The sequence below is a fragment of the Haliaeetus albicilla genome, chromosome Z, assembly GCF_947461875.1.
Source record: "Haliaeetus albicilla chromosome Z, bHalAlb1.1, whole genome shotgun sequence".
Taxonomy (NCBI): domain Eukaryota; kingdom Metazoa; phylum Chordata; class Aves; order Accipitriformes; family Accipitridae; genus Haliaeetus; species Haliaeetus albicilla.
The window spans coordinates 12,803,833-12,825,472 of NC_091516.1; the positions used below are offsets into that span (position 1 = coordinate 12,803,833).

The window sequence follows — 21,640 nt, forward strand, 5'->3', positions numbered from 1 at the left end:
TGTTAAACAGCTTACTGTTAACTTGCAAAAATTAATATGTAATCTCAAAAAAAGAACACATGCAAGTGTGTGGTGCACCAAATACAGAAAACCTGTGGCGTCCAGTGTTCCCATTTATTTTACTTTTCATTCATTGCCACATAGTGAATAAGCGCGGTGCATATTCCTCCTGCACTTCCATTTAAAATGTCATATTATTTTATAAGACCTCCATTCATAATACAACTAATAGCTTTGATTTCTGAGTGGAGGATGGGTGGAAGGCTAGTTACACATTAGAAAGCCTTTTGCTAGAGAAGTTGCAAAAGCAAATGTACAGGGAGGCGGGAGATAAAATTGAGTATTGATTAACTGTCCTGAAGGGAGAGATACTGTGGTTTCACAGTAGTCTCTACTGCTACTGTACTAAGAGTTCCTACCTTGTCTCATATCCAGAAAAATGGCTTTTTTTTTTTTTTTTTAAATTTGGGATAAATTCCCGGATCTGGCTTGTTGCTTGGCTGTTAGTGGATGGGGCAGTCGAGAGGAGGATCACATGAGACAGAGGAGAACAGGGCTGCCTATGGCAGCTGGGCTGGTTTATGCTGGCTTAAAGTGGTTGTGAAAATCCAGTGTGATATAGTAGCAGGTGTGAGCCATTGACAAAAACCTCTTTCTATAATGTTTTGACTTCAGCAAAGTAGAACATGTCAAAATAGACAGAACATGAAAATAGATATTGTTTCATTGTTCATGAACACATACACAGATGTAGTCTGCTGACATTGGCTTTAGAAATGTATCTAGGAGCTTTACTAAGCAGACATTTTTTGAAGACTTTCTCTTTGTGTTGCGTATACTATAGCACTTTTGAAAAGCCAGGCTTTGACACTGTCATTTCAGGGGTACAGTTTCTTATTGAGAAATAGGATCTACGTATAAGGGTATATTGGACAAATAACAAAGATTTTATGTTGTGAGTGGAAGCTAAACTTGCTTTGGTTTTTTTTTTTTTTGTATTACTACTTTCTATGTATATAACCCTTTAAGAGCATTTACTTTAAAAGAAGAGTGAACAGGTTAGGTTTTAAGTCAGGTGTGTCTAGACTCCCAAGCAGGCACCCAGTTATATTATGATTGGAGTAGTAAACAAAAGAGATGGACAGATGTGCAATTGTCTTTTTGTAACTGTGATTCTTTTTTTCCCCAGGAAACAAACACCATCACCTTCCTTAGGGAAAGATAGAGCAGACACAGTGATCATCGGAGGTGGTTGCATTGGTGTGAGTCTAGCCTATCACTTGGCTAAGGCTGGCTTGAAGGATGTTGTTCTGCTAGAAAAATCTGAGCTCACTGCAGGATCTACTTGGCATGCAGTAAGAAATGTTTTGTTAATCTCTCAGATTAACAGCAGTTTGTGTATCTAATGGTGGTGGAAGTTTCATTACCTTTATATTCCTTGGCTTTCCAGAGATTGACTATCTCGGTTATTTTATAGATACAAACTTTAGCACTGAGTTTTTTATAGATTGGCTGTATGAGTTTTGATAGGTTGGTTCAGCTATCCATAGTACACTTTTCTCATTTGTAAAAATTGAGACAAATACTGCATTTTGAAATCACTGGAAGGTAACTGTTAGTATTATTATACATTTTTGGCAGTTAACTGGATATAGACTTTAAACTTTGATTTAACTTGGACTTTTTAAATTTAAGGTTTTATTTCTAAGGTAATCTAATTTATACTGCAGTCTTTATCATTGGAAGTGGTTGCACTGGCATGCATGAACCAGAAATGTGAAATCTGGCATTATTATATGTGTAATTATTTTTTATGTATGTGCCATCCTGAAAAAGAGGTGGTCAAGAAGCAGCATCAGTGCCCAGTTCTCAGAGAATATCACAGTCCCAGAAACTAGAGACAAGAGCTTTCTTTCCTGCCACTGCTGACATTACACAAAATCTTGGAGGAGCAAAGCTAACAACTGTACGCTGTGGGTTTTTTTTAAGGCTGAATGTTTGTCTGTACTCTAAGGAAAAGAACTAAAAAGACATACATGTAATAGTGGCAGGGTGGGGACACCTCCTGTAATAATGCTAATCACATGGACATACTGGTGCACAACATGCATGTATGTAATTACGTATTTTCTATGTCAATGTCAGGAATAGGTAGTGTAATGAAATGAAATAAAGCTTGCCACAATAATGGATGCTTTTTCCATTCATTTCCATCTACACTTAGCTGAAACTGGGAGAATGTTACCCCTGCGTATAGCAATACAAAACAGTAAAAACCTAACAGTGTGCTGTCTCTAGAACTACTCTGTTAATACAACAGAGCATTTATGCAGTACTTGTAACTATAGTATCTGAGTGCCTTTCAGGAACAAGTTAAGGAGGATGACTCAGATGCATTATATTTGATTTGCATTCTCATACTCCTCCCTGGGAACAAAGTCTGAAGTTTGAAATGCTTCATCTCAGTGCAGATGTTTTGTGTGTTTGGGGCCTTGTGAGAGAACAGTAGTTCAAAAATGAAATTTAAAAAAATCACTGCCTGAAATGTATAAGTAGGTTTATACTTCATTTTACTTGCTTTTCAACAAACAAAGCAAAAGAAAACACACTGTATGGAGTTAGGAAAAACAAAATTCAGTAATTACGTCTGTTTTAGAGTCATACTGCAGCTGATGCAGTTCAGCGAACAGAGCAACACCATGCATAGTGTCAGATCATGCATCTTGTGTATTGAATCATAACTATGAAATGCTCAAAGAAATACTTTGACTTAAGTGCATGAGTGAGGCACAGACTGAATTCTATTTACCCAATGCATATACAGAACGATATAAGTGCAAAAAATAATGACAATCACCTAATTAAGAAGTGATTAAGAAACCAAGATCATAAATGGGGGGTTGTTACTAAATGTTTCCTTTGTTCTTGTTGTTATACTCGCTCACTGTAGCTTATTGCTCATAGCTATGTAAAAGCAACCTCTCCTTCAGTATTTTTGCCCTCACTTCTTAGTGAATGCAGCAAGGGAGCACTGAGTGAGGAACTCTGTTTCAAAGGTACGTAGGGACACGGAGCCCAGCAGAGAAAATGCCTGCACTACCACTACTGAGAGGGCTGCCTTGTGGCACCTCTTGCAACAAAATTTGATGCGATTAACACAGCAAGACACCTAGTTATGGAACAAGTTACAATGGATAGCTATTAGGTAAACTACACAGTATACTATCTGTTTTCATTGAACTCAGTATTAGAGTGCTGTGCCTGAAGATGAAAAAGTTAATGATAAGTCTGTTTCAGATGATGAGAAAGATCAAAACTGTGACTGTGGGTTCTTTGTTATAGTAGGTACTGTGCGTTTATTAGTGGTTTTCTCACAGTGGTATGGTACTAGATACAGATGAAAATTACACACACAGTTAGCACGTGAAATGGCACGTAGTATATCGCCTGCAGCCACAAATGTTCGAAGTCTGGTTCAGATGTTGCTGTACTATACCACATTTTCCCTCTTTCACAGTCCAGTAAGTCCTGCCAGAGCTCAGGATCACATTTCATATAGATCATATTCTTGCTAGTGTTGCTGCCAAAACTTTCTTCCACTTCTCAGGTCTGAGATAAATTTGGCTGACTTTCATGTGTGTTACTAAAACAGCACAGAAAGTGTGCACATTTTTATATTACTGTTAATAAGAAGATGTAACTACCAGAGCAAGTGCTGCTCATTTTTATACCTATCTAACCATGACAAAGTAGTGGTTATTATATGTGTGTAAATTAGGTCAAGGCTTAGGCTTTAAGAACTCTTGAAGTTGTACTATTCTGCAGGTCAGATCATTTGCAATCTCACTGAAGCCCTAGGGACTGAACAAGACAGATATAACTCACTCAGCAAATAGATTTTTTGTGTTGTTACTTTTTAAAAAGGTGTTTTCTAAGAAAATGTTTAACATATCATTCTGTTACGTGATACCTTTTCTTGCAACATGCAGTTGATTTTGCTGCTGACAGCACAGCACAAGACAAATAAAAACTTACTACAACTTGGTCAAATTTGCAGGAGGAGAGAATATAGGGTATAACAGTGTTAATACCATTTTCCTCCAGAATGCTAATTTAATAATGGCATTAGTATAAAATCTGAAACAGACTGGAATAGAGCAAAACTGATACACAAACACTTCAACATATAAAACTTTCAACTATAAAAATGCTTTAAAATCTCTGTGTCAATTGTCATAGCAAATTGGTCATTCTTTGTTCATGTTCACCTACAGATGTTCCCTTACAATAACAAAATCTCTGTCTTACAAAAATAGAGCAAAACCTAGAGCAAATCTCCTTTAAACACAAGAGTGGTTCACCCTGAAACTGAGGAAAACAAGTAGACACATTGGGATGCCAGCTGGGCCAGATAGGGAGCTCGTGACTGAGTTCCAGAGCAAAACCACAATATATGGAAGGTAGAAGCAGTAAAAGGCTGCAAAGGGGCAATTTAGAAAAATTGCCTTGGCATGTGAACAGGGTGTTAGGAAAGCCAAAGTCCAACTAGTGTTAAGACTTGTAAGGAACATTAAAGGCAACAAGAAGAGGTTCTACTGCTGCATTAGTAGTAAGAGGCTGAACAAGGAAAATGCGGGACTGTTGCTGAATGAGGTGGGTGATTTAGTCACAGTGTACACTGATAAGGCTGAAGTACTCAATGCCTTCTTTGCCTGAGTTTTCACTGACAAGGTTTCTCAGGCCTCTGTGCTCTGGGCAGGGTTCAAGGAGAAGAGGAATACCAGCACTGGATGAGGATCAAGCCAGGGATTACTAGAAGAACTTGACTCATGCATACATATTGGACCAGATGAGCTGTATCCAAGAATACTGCTGATGGCATTGGAAGGCCACAGATGTATTACCTTTGAAAGACTGTGGAGATCGGTGGAAGTGCCAACATTTGGAGAAGGGCATATGTATGCATCTTTACGAAAAGCCAAAGGGACAAGCAGAGGAGCTATAAGCCAGCTAGTCATACTTTGGTTCTTGGGAAAATCATGGAGCAAGTCTCAGATCTGGGCCCATAAAGGAGGAAAAAGGTGATTGGGGACAGGCAGCATAGATTTGCCAAGTGTAAATCATGTCTGACCAAACCTGATTGCCTTCTATGATAAAATGACCAAGTTTGTAGACAAGGATTTAGCAAGACTTTAGACACTGTCTCCCATAATATTCATGTATTCAGCTGAAGATGTTATGGTCTGTATGGCTGGACAACTAGATAGTTAAAAGACTGTTTGGATGGTTGGGCTCAGAGGGTAGTGGTTAATGGGTCATAGTCTACCCAACGCTTGGAAATAAGCAGAGAGTTGCAGGGGTCTGTCCTGGGACCCATCCTGTTTAATATCTTTATCAGTGATCTGGAGTTGGTGATGAAGTACATGCTCATCAAGGTCGCAGCTGACACCAAACTGGGAGGACCAGTCAATACACTCAAGGGCAGGGCTGTCACGCTGAGGGACCTAGACAGGCTGGAAGGATGGAAGGACAGGAACTTTATGAAATTTAACAAGGACAAATGCAAAGATCCATACTTGACCAGGGAAGTAGTGCAGTCTTTGTCCTTGGAGATTTTCAAGACCAGGCTGGAGAAAATCTTGAGCAACCTGGTCTGATCTTGTAGCTGACCCTTCTTTGAGTATGACATTGGATAAGGAACTCCTGAGGTCCCATTCAATCTGTTTGTTTTATTGTCATTATTTTATGATTCTATGATCTTAATTTTTATATAGTCCAGTCAGGTTATAGTTGTCTCTCAGCTGCACTCCTGAAATCAGAAACATTCATTATCTGAAGCCAAAAAGCATCAAATGTGTTTACAATTCTTTTCTTCACTTAAAAATGTCAGAGAGAGAAGTTTTGATTTAATTCCTGCCATTAAATGCTCTTGAATATCTATGGTTTTATAGCTAACTTAGCAGTGACTTGTGGTTCATTTGGTTCAAAATTACTTTACTAACAGTGACCACTAAAATGGAATTTTCCTACATCTGGAAAATACATTACTACATTTGGAAAAACAACAGAACACCAGAAAATGTTTACAAAAATAAGACAGTAAAAATAATATCAGATGACAAAATTTGCAGGTACAAGTAAATTAATTACACAAGTTATTACACATGGCTACAAAAATGTAAACATTTCAAAGCCTAATTTAATTCTTTGTTCTGTATACACAGAAAAAAGTCCCTTAGGTATAATTTTTTAAGAAAAAAAAAGTTTTAATTACAAATTGTGCAGTGAAACAGCCCTGGGTTTTAGTTTGAGGCAATTAAATTAAATATGTTCACAGCAACATAAAAGCACATGTATCAAATGAGATAAAAAATGCATTAGTCAAATATCTAGTCTCCAGCAGTGTCCAGTATAATGATGATCTGATATGATAATAAGAAAAGGACAAGCAGTATTTTTCCAGACTATTAATTTGGCCCAGGAACTTTCTGAATCCAACATGTCTTTGTGCTTAATGGGGCCTTTAGTAGATTTATCTCCCTCCCACAGATTTGTGTGATCACTTTTTAAATGCAGATTGTTGAGGTAATGAACAATACCAAACATAGGGAAATAGAGCCAAATTTATGAATAAAATACAGGCACAACTGAAAAATATAATACTGGTAAATGATTAATTTTGCACTTTTTTCCATAGGTTTATTTTGGCATTTCAGTCATGTGGTACACTATGATACCATATATAAACTTTAAGATATCAGAAAGATAAAATCCTCACAAAGAAAGGTAGGAAAAACTTTCAACACCATGGCTAGTGTAAAGACATACAATTAGTAATGCTAGAGAGTTATCATACTCTTGCTCTGAAGATACTGAGTACCTGTTATCTCAGTCAGTCAGTATGATTTATGTTTTTTGATGGAAATGGTATCTGAGTGTAAGCCATTTGCTAAGAGCAATTTGAAGCTAATTGTTTCTGAAGAAAAAGATCCAGTCTTAAATGTGAAGCTGCACCAAGAAAGATGGGTCAGAAGAGGCAATGGTTTAAAAAAATGAGGATGTGTGATATAATTCATGCAATATATGTTGCTATTAATTATAGAGAAGTGTAATGTTTAATAGGTTTTTAGCATAATTAAATTGATTTAAAATACATCTTAAAAGACCACTAAATCTTGCTTTTATTATTCATATGTATACACTTATTCCACGAGGTTTACAAGTTAAAGCCTTAAAATATGTAGTACAGAACAGAGTTGGCAAGTTAAAATCAAGACTAGTTAATGTATATGCATACTAGGCATCTTAGAAGGAAAATATCAAAACTCTACTATATGTGTTAATTTTCACCTTCATATTTCCTGCTGTTTTTTTCTCAGAATGGCAGTGAACTCAAAGGTGGACTCTGGTATCTAGCTCCCTTAAGTGAAGCAACCTTAATCTATGAATAAGTTCTATTTTAGTTAGCAAAATACGCACTATATATATGTAAAGTATTTAAATCAGTGTAGTTACTTATATTGAAAACCTAAGGTAATTTTGCATTTCTGTTGTCTTATATGGAGGATTAGTGAGATGTGAAACTCAGGAGATACAAAGACATATGCTTAACTTCAGTAGTGCTTTAATTCTGCTTTTTTAAAGTGCTAAATGTCTGTAGTTATGAATGTTATTAGATTGATGCAGCTGTCTCTATTGTAGGCAGGTAAACAGCTTCCTTAAATATAGAACAGGCTGTAGTAATGTCTTGATTTTACCTTTGCATAAACCCAAAAGGGCTTGACAGCTTTCTAAAGTCAGACCTGATAAAATGATGTGCAAAATACATGTAGTAATTTCTTAACCTACTTCTGAAATATAGCAATTGCTCTTTAACTGCTACATGAGACAACTGTTGAGAATAGAAGAATATTGACTTCCACCACCCTGCTGTTCATACCCCATGGAATTAGCAACTCTTATTAAGATCTGGTCTTTGTGAAGGTTTGGTTTCTCTCCCATCTCCATTTGCAAGAACGAAAAGATCCTACTACAGGACATTTATAGTTAATCAGTTGATTTAGGTGATCGGGAATGAAGTTGTGTGTCTTTTCAAAAAGATTTGAAACAGACAACTGAATAATTTAAGGAAGAAAGGAAATGATAGGAGCGAACAACTGCAGCAGTATCATGGGTTGAAAAATTTGATGAGAAAAGGCAGGTGGAAAAACATGTGTGCAGAGAAAAAGAATGCCATAAGTAGGGAAAGGATTTTATTTTTATTTTTGTAGCAGTTGGCTCTATCCATGTGTTGCTTTTCTTTACAGTATCTTGACAGATCCTTTTTGAATGACAGTTGGAAGGAGGGAAAGAAGGCACTGCATTTCTAATCATATCTCTGTGTTGTTGTTCCTATTTCTTATTTGAGGCTGGTTTAACTACTTATTTTCATCCTGGAATAAACCTGAAGAAAATCCATTCTTACAGCATCAAACTCTATGAAAAGCTGGAAGAAGAGACTGGACAGGTAATCTCCTTAACCTTTAAAGTGTTAATTCAGGTCAATACTAACCTTACTAATAGTCTTACAGAAAAATTTGGAGTTGACAAGTTGTATATGTGTGTGTTCATGACCATCAAAAGGCTCCCTTTTTATTGAAATATATTCTCCTGCTTGCATACCTATGATATAGTCTGGTGCTTAGTTACTAAATATTTTAGATGGTTTCCCAGATGCCTCTAAAGTTTAAGAAAATGGTTTTCATAAAACATCTCAGAGGCTCAGCAGACTGAGAGCCTGCAATGTTAGCTTGGTATAGGAGTTAAAATAGCATCAAGGATCTGGAATGAATGGATTGATTATGATACATTCCTGCTTTAAACATGTCCACTTAAAAAATCATATGATATGATGCTCTCTGATCTTGAGAAGATTGCTGCAATTCTTCCCATCCCTTTCAGAGATGTGTTTTTATTTAGTGACTTAAGGAATGGGTATGCAGAGCAACACAGGAGTCATCTTTTTTTATCCGGCATCACTCAGCCATATAGATTTCGTTTACTAAGTTCATGCTTGCTTCACGCTGCAGCAGAAATTGCATGATCCTCACTGTACTAGTCTACAAACTTGGTAATTGTAATAAAATGCTTTTTTCTTCTTTCTACTGCTCAGCCAGATAAGATACTACAGCAGATTATCCTTGTGAGTTCCACTAAAAGACTTATTCAGCCATATTAAAATCCTGTGAGGTAACACAGAAAAGGTGAAATAAATAGTGCATACCAGAAAGTGAGCATTCAGTGTCCAGCTATATAAGGATTTCTTTATTAAAAAGGCCAAAAAAGGCGGGTGGTTATTCATTGTGTCAATAAAGATGCTTAGTAAGTTAAATATATTCTGCAGTATATCAACAGAAGATTATGCGGGTGATAGACTTTTATAGAAGCTATTATATATTTATTTTTGAGATTTACCTGATTCTATATTTGAAAGTGTATGAGTGCATAAATTCAAATATAAATCAAATCTTAATAAAAATAATATTATCATGACATTCAATAAAAGCTTTCTACAACTGTTTTGAAGATAGTATGTATTAACCTAGGAAGTTAATTTGATAAATTTTTTAAAAATTTTATTTTTTCTAGGAGTTTACATCTAAGTCCTGTTCCTTCAAGGGCGCCTAACTTATTTGAATCTTTTTTCAGTCATGTTAGTTAAAAAATTCCTGTAGACTTCCCATAGCATAGGAACATTCATTTATGGAGAAAAGTAAAGGTTCTTTCAGTAATTCACTTCTGCTCTTTGTTTTAGGCTGTGGGGTTTCATCAGCCTGGCAGCATCAGAATTGCTTCAACTCCTACTAGGGTGGATGAGTTCAAATACCAAATGACTCGTGCTGGTTGGCACCCAACAGAGCAGTACCTGATCACACCTGAGAAAGTACAAGAGCTATTTCCCTTATTGAACATGGATAAGGTAAAGAACCTAATTTTATGAGAAATAACTTCCATTTCAATTAAATAGTGGTCTATCAGATATGTAGACATAAGGTCTGTTTCCTTTATACAAATTGTACTAGAAATTCTTGGTTTTCAGTTAAAAAAAGATGCATTATAAACTAAAATCAGACTCACATGCATTTTAGTGCATACTATATGCCAGTGTGCATAGTATTAATAATAATATATATATAATATTATAATATTAAAGCATCACAACCTTTGATTGCATGGGAGAACTGAGCAATTTTACTTCCTTAGACCATTGTTAAGTTGGATAGCTGTAGCCTTGATATTATTATTATGTTTTGAAAATTTGTTGTGATTTGACTCCTTAAGTTTTACTGAATTCAAGAAATAAAGTGTTTTTTAAAAAATTAGTTAAGTTTGATAAATTTTATTTTCTTTCATTTTGTGGTATTTTGCCTCCACTTAGGTTTTAGCTGGCCTGTATAACCCTGGAGATGGTCATATTGATCCCTATTCTCTCACTATGGCCTTGGCTGCAGGAGCCAGAAAATACGGTGCCCAGTTAAATTACCCTGTCCAAGTGACTAATCTGAACTCCCGATCAGATGGGACATGGGAAGTTGAAACACCACTTGGAATAATTCAAGCAAAGAGAATTGTGAATACTGCAGGTAGGATTTAACATAAGCATTTGTATACTTTTCAGATTTACAAACTAGCTGACATGGAGCATCTGTACTGAATTGTGTGGATTACAGGAATAAGTAATACATGTTTTTGAACATTCACTTGGTTTGTGGTAAAATGTACTTTGCACATATTACTTTACAGTGTTGTGAAAATTTAGCTCTTATGTTAATTGTCCTTGACTAGGCATTAAAAATAGTTCTTTCCGGTTTGTCTCCAGCAGTTACTAGTCAGACTGTCTTGTTAAATTTTAGTAGCAGAAGAACTAGGGCATATGTAGGAGACATCTTTACTCATCTACAGTTAGTTCGGAGATGAGCAGAAGAGAGGCTACTGTCTATGCATATTGTCCTCTAAAATCTTATGAAAGCTACTTAGAAAGGGAGATGGGATGTACAAATGAAGTAGAAATGTCTTCACTGTTTTTTCAAAGAGACTGAGGATTTGCAGCAAGTAAGATAACCCTGCCTATTTCAGTATTATCTTTCTCTAAGATTTAACTCTATCCACATATCCTTGAAACAGAAGATTTTTGTTGCCCTTTGAGTACTATTTTAAACATGCACTTGGCTTAACAATACATTTTTTCATGTAATAAAAATTACCTAACTCAAAGGCGCTTGTATTTACATATGCAATTTTTATTCTTCATTGTGTTAAAGAAACCAAACTGATGTTTCTGCTTCAAAGAGCTTTTGGCCAAGAGTCCCTTGGATTTGCGTTTGTTTTCCTAAACAAGTTGATAGGTCTAAAAACCTGTATTCAGTCTAAATTTCACTTATTTTTATGCTGCTTTATAGAAGTTATAGAAAAATATATTATTGGTGAAACTGTTGGCACCTCCTACATGAAACACGTCTTCTACTTCCTAGTAGACTTTCAGTTTTCAGTTGTTTGAAAACACGCTGAATATTTACCATGTGGATGAAATTTTTGCAGACTGTCTGTCTCAAACTGAGTCATGTCTGCATTTTTAGGGCATGAGTCTTTCATACATCCCATCTCAGTGAAAAATCAGGCTTCAGTAGGAAGCTGTGATGGCTCAAGAGGACTTTCTCTTCTTGCTCAGATGGGACAAGTGAATCGAGAGCAAGGATATATCTTTAAAATTCCTTTCTACATCTGTGCGGTGGAAAAGAAAAAAGCATCTATTTCTAGTGCAAAGCAGATAAAATGAAGAAGTTCAGTGACACAGGGACTCTTCTTGGTGGGTAGAATAACCATGGCTGACAATTGGAATTATGAGCTAGTTGGACTGGAAGGGGACTAGACTGGGACAGTGAAATGCTTGGGAAAGGTTCCTCAGGGGGGTTGGGAGCACTGGCAGCAAGTGGAACACTTACGTGGTCCTAGAGGACTTGCTCAAACCAGGAAGGGGCTGTGGACATGGCAACAGTGGGGATGACACCACGGAGAAGGATAGTGGAAAGGGATCTAACATTTCATTAAAGGAATGGGAGCTGGAGCTTTTCAGACAAAAAGATGAGGAAGGATACATGAGGAATCGTTGTGTGTGAAACTGAGACTGGAAAACTGAAGCTGCCTGAGCTGTCTGAGCATGAAAGACTGGCAGAGATAATGGACAGTTGGACTCAATGATCTTAAAGGTCTTTTCCAACCTAACTGATTCTATGATTCTGTGGGAGTAGGTAGGACAGGATTTGTCAAATGAGAGAGACTGACTTGCACATGGAGACAAAACAGCTGAAGAAGGATGTAAGGACCTTTTGAGTAAGGACTCAAAAGTTTGAGACAGCAGGAAAGAAGAGCAAGTAAGGGATAAACAGGGATGGGGAAGAGAGAAGACTGGGATAGAGAGAAATTTGGAGGGAATGGGGTAAAAGGGGCTGAACTCTGAGAGGTTGAGCTTTACTGGGTGACCTTTCTTTCAGTGTCTGGGATGTAGACAGTCCTGTGTTAGATCATTCCAAACTTTCAGTAAAGACTAACTGGCAAACCCATTGAAAAGTGTGCTTTCTTACCATATGCCTTCCATACATAGGTGATAACCTGCTATTGTGATGAGCCTAGCTAAAATAGCAGGGATCTGAAAAAGTTCACCTTGAGGTTTTAAGCATGGTCATGAGTGCCACATAATGACATTTTGGAGAGAAAGAGTATGTTTTTTAGAAAGCAAACAACCACACAAACAGGGAAACCAAATTAAAAGAATTTACTTAGACCACAAAGTCAAGCACTTAGAAGATGAGAGGCATCAATATTTGATTGACTTTGGACTGTGAGTTCATGGCTTTCAGGCATGAATTATGGGACAGCATTCAGTTACAAAATCACAAGCTCTCTTACTAATAGGATTCTTATGTCATTTGTTACACAGTATGGTTATATTGGTCTGGGAGTGGTCCAAGATTATGGAATGGAAAGGCAGCTCTTTTGGCAATCAGGCTTCTTATTTAGGCCGCAAACTTCTATGCACTCATTATTCCTAACTATTGGCTTTGCATCATATGGATGAAGTATCACAGATGTAGTAATTTCCTTATGTGTTTGTAGTGTAGTTATCTTTCTTTGGCTTATATATCAAGTTCACATTAGGCAGTTTTCTATAAAATGCTTTTCAAAGTTTATTTGCAAAAATTAGAATGCACCCTTGTGAAATTTTCATAAGTCTTTTTTAATTATTTAATAAATTATTAAACCAACAATATATTTAGTCAATTCTCTTGTGTAGTTAACTGTTCAGCCGAAATGAACGTTTGAAGCACATACTGCTTAACGTTCTGGCTAAGGATGTGAAATCAATACTGTAAAACACATATCTCTTATAAATGTTCTCTCAGCTAACATTCATTCTTCTTCTCAGCCTTGCCTCATTCCACTACCGATCATAACTAGTATAATTGAGAGCTCATATTTTAGGCTCATGTTGCAATATGATCAGAGGAAAATATATCAGAAGGCTCTCCACATTCTCTTTCCCCCTTGTCCCCCAACTGACATCTGCTGTAGAGCTGGAACAAACTAGTTTCAACCAATCTTTAGCTGTTCCTTATGTGAGCTTTCCATTTGGGAAGAAAGCAGATGCCTAATAAATAATCCCTGACATGAACTAACTGGTACTGAGCCTGCTGAAGTGATTTGCAGCCTATTTATAATGGAATGTTTGATTAAAGTCTGCAAAAATAGTTAATTTAGTTTATATATACAGTATGTGCATGTATATAAGCACACACTGGCAGGCATGTACATACTCTATATACAACCATTATAGGCAGTGATGGAAGATTTTCTTTTTTAAAAACAAGAGATAGATTACATAGTTCAGCAGATATGCTAAGTAAAACCACCACTAAATGTTTCAGCATCAGATATTTGCAATCTCTACAATTTAATCTTCACAAATGTCCTAGAGATACAATTCATTCCTTCTTTTATGTCTATGATGTGTGATAGGACATGACATCTGCTTCCAATTAGAATGTCGTATCAGAGAACATATTCTTCCTTTTGCCATTTTTTTGTTTGTAATAGCTTTTGCACATGGTTCAAAAACTTTAAACAAAGAAACTGCAATATTTATCATTTAGTGAATGTCAGCTGTTGTTATTCTGTGCAATTAAATAAGCACTTATCGTGTGACTTTTTTTTTAGAAGTACAATATTTAAGATTTTATTTTGAGCAAACCTAAACTATTTGCCTTTAATTCAAAAGCAATTTAAAATCAGCTGTGTTTGTAATGTACTTCTGCAAACTTAAAGGCTAAGAAATTTAATATTATTCTGAAAGAAACAAAGTTAAGTTTCAGAGACCTAAAATTAAGTCCACCATTTTTATTGTCTTTGAAGAGCTTGAATATGCTTGCTTTCTAAATTTTCCCACTGATTCTGTTTTAATGAGTAAGCAAAACAGTGAATTTATTAGAAGCACATTCCTAGAGCATTATTTCTTTTCCAAATATTTCTTTAAGTCCAAGCAATTTTGGCAGGAAAACAGTGCATGATACTAGAGATGGAATTTTCTGCTACTTCACCTTTCCTTCTCCTCTGTGGATCATTAGCTGACCTTACCTTAAAATAGTTTTCTTTGTAGGTGACATGGAAATGCCCAAATGAAAAGAAGTTCCCTGAAGATTGTTAGCCTCCATTTAAACCCACATTTGTATTTGCCATGTGTAATGGAGGAAACCCTTGCAGACGTTCTACTAATTCAACTTTATTAGAATTTTTTGTTTGGTTTGTTTTTGTATAAGGAAGCATAAATCAGGTTTCAGTAGCCTTAAAGGATGTTTTGGATCACTCACTGTATGACTGTGGCATGAACTTCCCTGACCCAATTTAACTGACTTAACAAGTGTTCTGTCAGTGAGTCTCCAAGTGGTGAGGATGCCATTAAGAAGCAAAAGCCTTATCTATGATAAATGCAGAACAACAGATACTGGGTTTTAGTATTTACTGGGCAGGGACTTTTAACTGAACAGATCTCTCTACCATGATCCTGGATTTCCTGCTCCCTTGCTTTAGCTGGCTGTCAGCAATTGTCAAGTGAGTCACCACAGAAAACATTTTCCTTGGAAAATCTGCATTTTTAAAAACTGTGGGTGTTAGAGCCTGAGGCTGGTTGGTAGTATTAAGTAAGAGACTGACAGCCCTCCTGGTGTGGGGGAATGGCACAAGGCCAGCACAGCCCAACTCAACTTTCCTAATTGCCCTGGCTTTAGGCCACGCCAGAGGTGAGAAGATGTATTCCCAAGTCAGTGTCAGCAAGCAGCGCACGCCACCTGCTCCCCACAGGACAGGGAGCCAAGCTTGGTAAAAAGGCTGGCAGGGCAGGAGCCAAGCCTTGAGGAAGGGCTCCGTCCTGCAGGCCACAAGGGAGGGAGCAGGGCAGGCCCAGAACCAGCAGCTGGGGCCAGCCCACTGTCCAGGTCTCCAGACAGGCTTGCGGCTTGAGGCACAGGCAGACGCACAGTGATGAAGCCAGGCTGAGGCCAAGCCAGGAGGTTGATCCACAGGTCAGGAAGAGGTCTTGTGATGGTAACCAGGGTCAGATACTGCCCACTGATCAACAGGCAGGACCGTACAGACAAGACTGGCCTGAGGTCAATCTGGGAAGTAGTCCACGGATCAGGGTCTGGATCAATGAGGTCCATGGCCAGGCGCAGGCATGGTTGTGACAGAGCTGTAAACAGGCACACCTACAATCAATCCAGCTCAGGCAGGTTTGAAGGCCCTGCGCTGACCTGAAATGGGGCTCCTGGGCCTGTGGGCAGGGGCGTGGGTGGAGGTCCCAGGTGAGGCTGTTCAGGATCATGAATGCCTGTTAGTGCCCTCAGGGCCCTCAGAGCTAAATTTTGACCAGATCTTGGAGAGCATGGAACTGAAGAGAGAGTTAGGAGCGTTTGGGTAAGACAAGTAGGCAGCAAAAAGGAAGAAAAGTTCTATGTTAAGCTGGGCAACATGAGTGTAAGTCTCAGGGGAAGGAGCAGCTACCTTAGGTAGCCAATCTTGCTGAGATACTTTTCATAAACAGTTTGGAGTCAGCTGGTTACACAGGAACCAGGCTGACCCCCCTTCTTTCCCTGTGTGCCATATGGCACACAGCCTTTTATTTGGAAGGCCCTGGTATGTCTTCCTCCTCTCCCATTTTGCCTTCCCCCAACCCTCACTCCCAGACTCCCCTGACACTCCTGCTTCATTAGATTTTCCCCCTTCATTCCCACGTCTGAGACCTCTGCTCCCTGATCCAGAGTCAGGAGAGTGGGGCTGAGGGATATTCCAAGCTGCTTAGAGCAGCTGCCATCCCAGTCAATTTTATCTGTCTGATTCCAGGTCTATGTGTTCCAACCTCACAGCAGATGTGAGCCATGATGCAGAGCCTAAACTAATAAGTTTGGCAGTTAAGTGGCTTCCACTCCTAGACTTTGACACTGGTACCTCACTAAGTGAATGTGTCTTACCAGGTTAACCTTAACAGAGAAGAATTAGGTCTTCTTTTAACTTATGCCTAGTAGTATACATGAAGGAGTTTGAGCAGCCTTCAGAGGCAGGGAAATTGTTGCTTGCATTTTCTGGTAATAGTCTGTATCAGAACTTCTAATTGGACAACTATGGGAGAGCACACCGACTACTCACCAATATGAACATCATAATGAATTGATTGCTATGTGAAAGACATAATTAATATGAGTCACATGATGTGTGTGAAAGAGGAGAGGAACTTAAATTCCTGAGGTTAGCTGGCTGAAATAACTGCCTTGCTCGATTGGGGCATTAGGACTTGAGTACTGTCTTGGGAAAGCATATTAGCTCATTTGGTTGATAGTAAGAGGCTAGGTTAATATCTGTGGTGTGAGCTAATTTATTCTGATTTTTAAGTGTCTCTGACTTTGTTAGGACTGCATTGCAGACCTACTTTACTGAAATAAGCCATGGGGTTTGTGGGACTGTTAATTAAATTATCTTCTGAACTTTTAGAAGCCTGATCTATATTTTACTAATTATATTTTTTTAATATCTGTATACTAGAATAACCTATGGACATATAATTAGGAACAAGGGCATGGAATTATGGAGGGGAAATTATGCTGCATAATATGAAAAAAAATTTGAAAATTAAAAGTATGGAAAAAAATTTCTTTGTCACATTCCATAAAGCTCAGTGCTTCCTGCAAATGTTTTACTGTTATTTTCCATTCACTGAAATTAGTGTTCGAATATTTCTGTTTTGGTTTTTTTTGTCTTCTCTAGGCTTCTGGGCCCGTGACATAGGTAAGATGATTGGCCTGCAGCACCCTCTCATACCTGTTCATCATCAGTATGTTGTGACATCAACTATTCCTGAAGTGAAAGCCCTAAAAACAGAATTGCCGGTGATTCGTGACTTAGAAGGATCATATTATCTAAGGCAAGAAAGGGATGGTCTTTTATTTGGTCCATATGAAAGCGAGGAGAAGATGAAGCTGCAGGACTCATGGGTAACAAATGGAGTCCCACCAGGTAATCAAGAACATTAAATCTTTAAACTTGATAAGCACTAGCACACATTTTAATGTGTCTAAATCCCAGCCTGTCATGCTGCCTTATGTGATGGAAAATAGAAAATATTTGCCATGCATTATTGCAATGCAGAAACTTTTTTTCAAAGAATAGTTGTAACTCTAATGATGAGTGAATAGAAATAAAAATGTAACATAAGAAAAAGCCTATTTGAAATAGGCCTATTTGAAATAGGCACAAAATGCACATCTACAACATAGTCTTACCCTGCTCTCTGAACACATGCCCATGTGTTGTGATTAGATGCAGCCACCAAATCTGTGTTACGTAGCCTTTTGCAATTGAATAGGGATTTTTCTAAGCTACAGTTCTTTCCAGCATACTCACAGGGGCTCTGGATTTTTGCTGTTCCCCCAGAGATAATGTGGTTGTCAAATAGAAACACAAGTATAGGAAGGGAATGTATTAGACAAAATGCTATGCATGGATATAAATGCAAGAGGGTTAGCAATTTGTATAGAATTTTTGTACAAAAAAATCCTAACTATGTCATGCTGCTGCTTATTAAAAAAAAACATAAAATGCTGTGTTATATCTAGGCTCCAGCTTTCCATTCACTTCTAGACAGAAGGTTATAATAAGTCAATAGTGTTGCTGTTTTAAAAAAAAAAAACACAACATGTTTCCTAAGGAAGAGCAATCAGCATTGCCGGGCTTTGGATTGCACTATCACAGCTTCCTGAACTTAACTGTCTCCAGTAGTGTCAAGTCCCTCTACAGAATGATGTTCAATAATGCTTAAGGTTCAGACTGAAGAGTGAAATATATCCAGGAATTCACTAAACACCATGGAAATCATAAGCTGACACAAGCAATATCTTTCTTCCCCTTCCCAAATTGTTGGCATACTGAGAGAAATAAGTGGGTCTTATTTAACACAGAAGGAAGTTCCTGTGTTTCTCTACTTCCTTTCTACTTCATTGTTGAATTTGCATGACCTTAGGGTTAAACAAATATGTATAAAGGACAGTATAACTGCAGTGACAATAAACTTGATCCTGCAGATAACTAGGGATTTATGCACGCCATTTTTGTCATGTAGGATGGCAAAGGCTTGAACATACTCACTGATGAATTCCATATAACTTTTATATATGTAGATTGCACAACTTTTATATATGTAGATTGCACAACTGTATTTAAAATGTAAGTATTTTCAGTGTAATTGAGTATATAATAAGAGTCAAATATTTGTGCAGGTTTTGGAAAAGAACTTTTTGAGTCCGATTTAGACAGAATAATGGAACATATTGAGGCTGCTATGGAAATGGTCCCTGTTCTGAAAAAAGCAGACATCGTAAACACAATTGCGGGTCCTATCACCTATTCTCCAGACATTCTTCCTATGGTGGGACCACATCAGGGTGTCAGAAATTACTGGGTAGCTATTGGTTTCGGGTGAGTAAATTCTTCGTGACAGCTTTTGTCTGTCATACTGTTAAAATGGCAGTCAGCTCAAGCTTTGCACATATTTATGGGTTTGAGGGTTGTTTTGCACATATTTTATGTAAAATGTAATTGGGAATAGTCTTAATTACCACTACCCACATAAGAGAAAATAATCCTTCTCTCTTACTTCTTCTTCATAACTCTCACTGTTTTTTAGTTTGTTTCCTCCTCTTATTCTGGAGGGCAATATCCATGACAGTTTATGAAGCAAGAAATGGGTAGTACTTGGTACTGTCTGCAGCAAGTTAGAGTCATGAAAGTGCTGGGTTTTACAATACACTTTCCAGTTCATTTTATGTATTGCTTTGAATTACATTGTGTTCAACAGTTTTTTGGCATACACAGAAATGGGTGTCGCTGAAGTTGGACAAGAATGAGTTGTACAGGGAGATCTTTTAATATGAAGTATTAACTTCTGGGTGACGAGTTGAAGGCGTACTAAGCAGAAGGCTTTGCTGACATACTGGGTGACTGGCTGCTCTAGGGGTACAAACACAGTAATGGTTCTGACTGTTGAAGGTTGAGCTGAAAAATTACATTGCTGGGTGTTAGAGGAAAGCAAATGAAGAGGGCAATGTGACAACAGGAATGAGGGTTTTATTGGTGTCATTCTCCTGCCCATTATGGTATTTTCTCTGAGTGTGATTTACATCTTACATACTCTGGCTGCACTGAAGTCAGTGGTAAAACTCTTACTGATTTCTCTTTAATTGTCTTAGTTTGACCATTTATTCAAGATGGATAGAATGAACTGAATACAATTCCAGGCACATGTTATTGAACACATTCTGTTTACATTGTTTTTCCAATTGCCTAATTTGCTGTTCAAAATCCAGCTCAGCTTTTTCCAGTTTTCTTTCAATCCAAACCAAACAAACCCTCAGATCATTAGATAAGGCAATATCACTAACGTGCTTTCCGAGGTCCTCAAAATAAAAAGGTTTGGTAATTTTGCAATGATTCATTGTGAAAGGTATTCACCTTTGCTGCTTGGATTTAAAAAAAAAAAATTATCTTCTAGTAATATTTGCAAAACTTAGTTACAAAAGTGGTTTGCCTAGTCCTTGTTCACCAAAAAGACTGTTTAAGTTCATTACTCTGCTGCCCGGTTTTGGAGCCTGTATTCCTTCACTGGTGTCAATGGGAGTAGCTTCAAAGTTCCATATAGGAAAAACTGAAGACCAGTGTTATATGTTTAAGTTTCTTTAAACAACTGATTTCAGGAATATGACTAATCTCTAAATGTTTAGACACAGGTTGCAATTATGTTGCTGTCATTGGATTGCTTTTTCTGCTTTTCAGGGACTTTTGACTCTCCGTTCTATGCTTGTGGGTCACTGCAGTGTTTCCACCAGTGTTGTAATTTTTTGTGTGCATTGGCAAATCCTTATCTCATAGTCAACTGGTAGGGACATTGTGACAGAGGACTTAGTGCTGTTAGTTTAGAGGATTTTTATTATCTAAAGTTAGCAGCTTGCTAGGCATTTTAATGTGCAAAGAAGTTAGCAAGTATAGTGAGCAGAGCTTGTAGCACTGTTTATTATTAAGGTTGCTCAATGCTTCCCATTTTCAGTTACTTATAGCTTTGAAAATGTTAACAAGAGTAGGCTAGAATTTTAATCAGAAAAGTTTAAGTCAAAGCAGTGTAACCACTCCAACAAATGAGATTATTGGAAGGTATGTTGTTTTGCTGTGTTAAGTTTATTAGGGTGAAGTCTTTCTTTTGAAAATCTGTAATCACCCTGTTTTCTGAGAATGAATTTAACATTTGGCAGAAGTGAACTTTCTCCCAAAGATATGTGTTTTTGTCATTCTTCACAAAATCTATTGCTGAGGCCTGGTCACAATCTTTTATAAATGTTACAGCTCATAAACACTTAATAGAGACTCACTACATCTTGCACTAGGATTCCTGCATTCTATCTACAGTAGTATTCCACAGCCAGAGACTGAACAGGAGTTTTCCTGCAGAAATGGGATAGAAAAATGACTAAACCTGGGACAAAGACACTAGAAAAGGGAGCATGATGTGCAGGGACTCAGATTTCCTAGGAAAAAGGAATGGAATGGGTAAAAAAATAGTGAGAAGAAAGGGCTCATAAACAAGTAAGACACAAGAATAGGACAGGGGCAATAGGGAAGATAATCTGGCAGAGACTGGAAGGAGAGAAGAAAAACAGAGGGGGGCAGTTTGTGTTTATTAAGGAAATTTTCTCTAAATCGTCATATGAAGACTGAGATTCTTAAACTGTACCACTCTTTACAGCTACTAGTAATATCCTATCCCTGCACAGCATGTGTTTCATTCTTGTATAGCAGAACTGCAGTAGATGCGTTAATACAGTCAGTTCCTCATTATCTAAGGTAATGAGGGATTTGGGCACCCTGTGTGATGTAAAATCTCTGATAATGTAGGCCCAGCTAGGAGCACCAAAATCAACTGGTTGCGCAGAGGCAGTGCTGCAAAGCTGTGCAGAGACCACTCAGCCGAGCTGCAGTCCTGTACCTGGAGTAGCAACTCCACATCGCAGGGCGG

The 21,640-nt window shown here is 37.7% G+C and overlaps 1 protein-coding gene across 1 annotated transcript in view; it reads left to right on the plus strand.

Annotated features, from left to right (window-relative positions):
- The window catches only part of DMGDH (dimethylglycine dehydrogenase), a 47,026-nt gene that overhangs the window by 813 nt on the left and 24,573 nt on the right, over positions 1–21,640 (plus strand). Inside the window, exons 2-7 of the mRNA XM_069777143.1 lie at positions 1,190–1,355; positions 8,408–8,506; positions 9,794–9,958; positions 10,418–10,622; positions 17,347–17,595; positions 18,855–19,053. Of these exons, the coding sequence (XP_069633244.1) occupies positions 1,190–1,355; positions 8,408–8,506; positions 9,794–9,958; positions 10,418–10,622; positions 17,347–17,595; positions 18,855–19,053 (1,083 nt within the window). The remainder of the gene's footprint in view (positions 1–1,189; positions 1,356–8,407; positions 8,507–9,793; positions 9,959–10,417; positions 10,623–17,346; positions 17,596–18,854; positions 19,054–21,640) is intronic.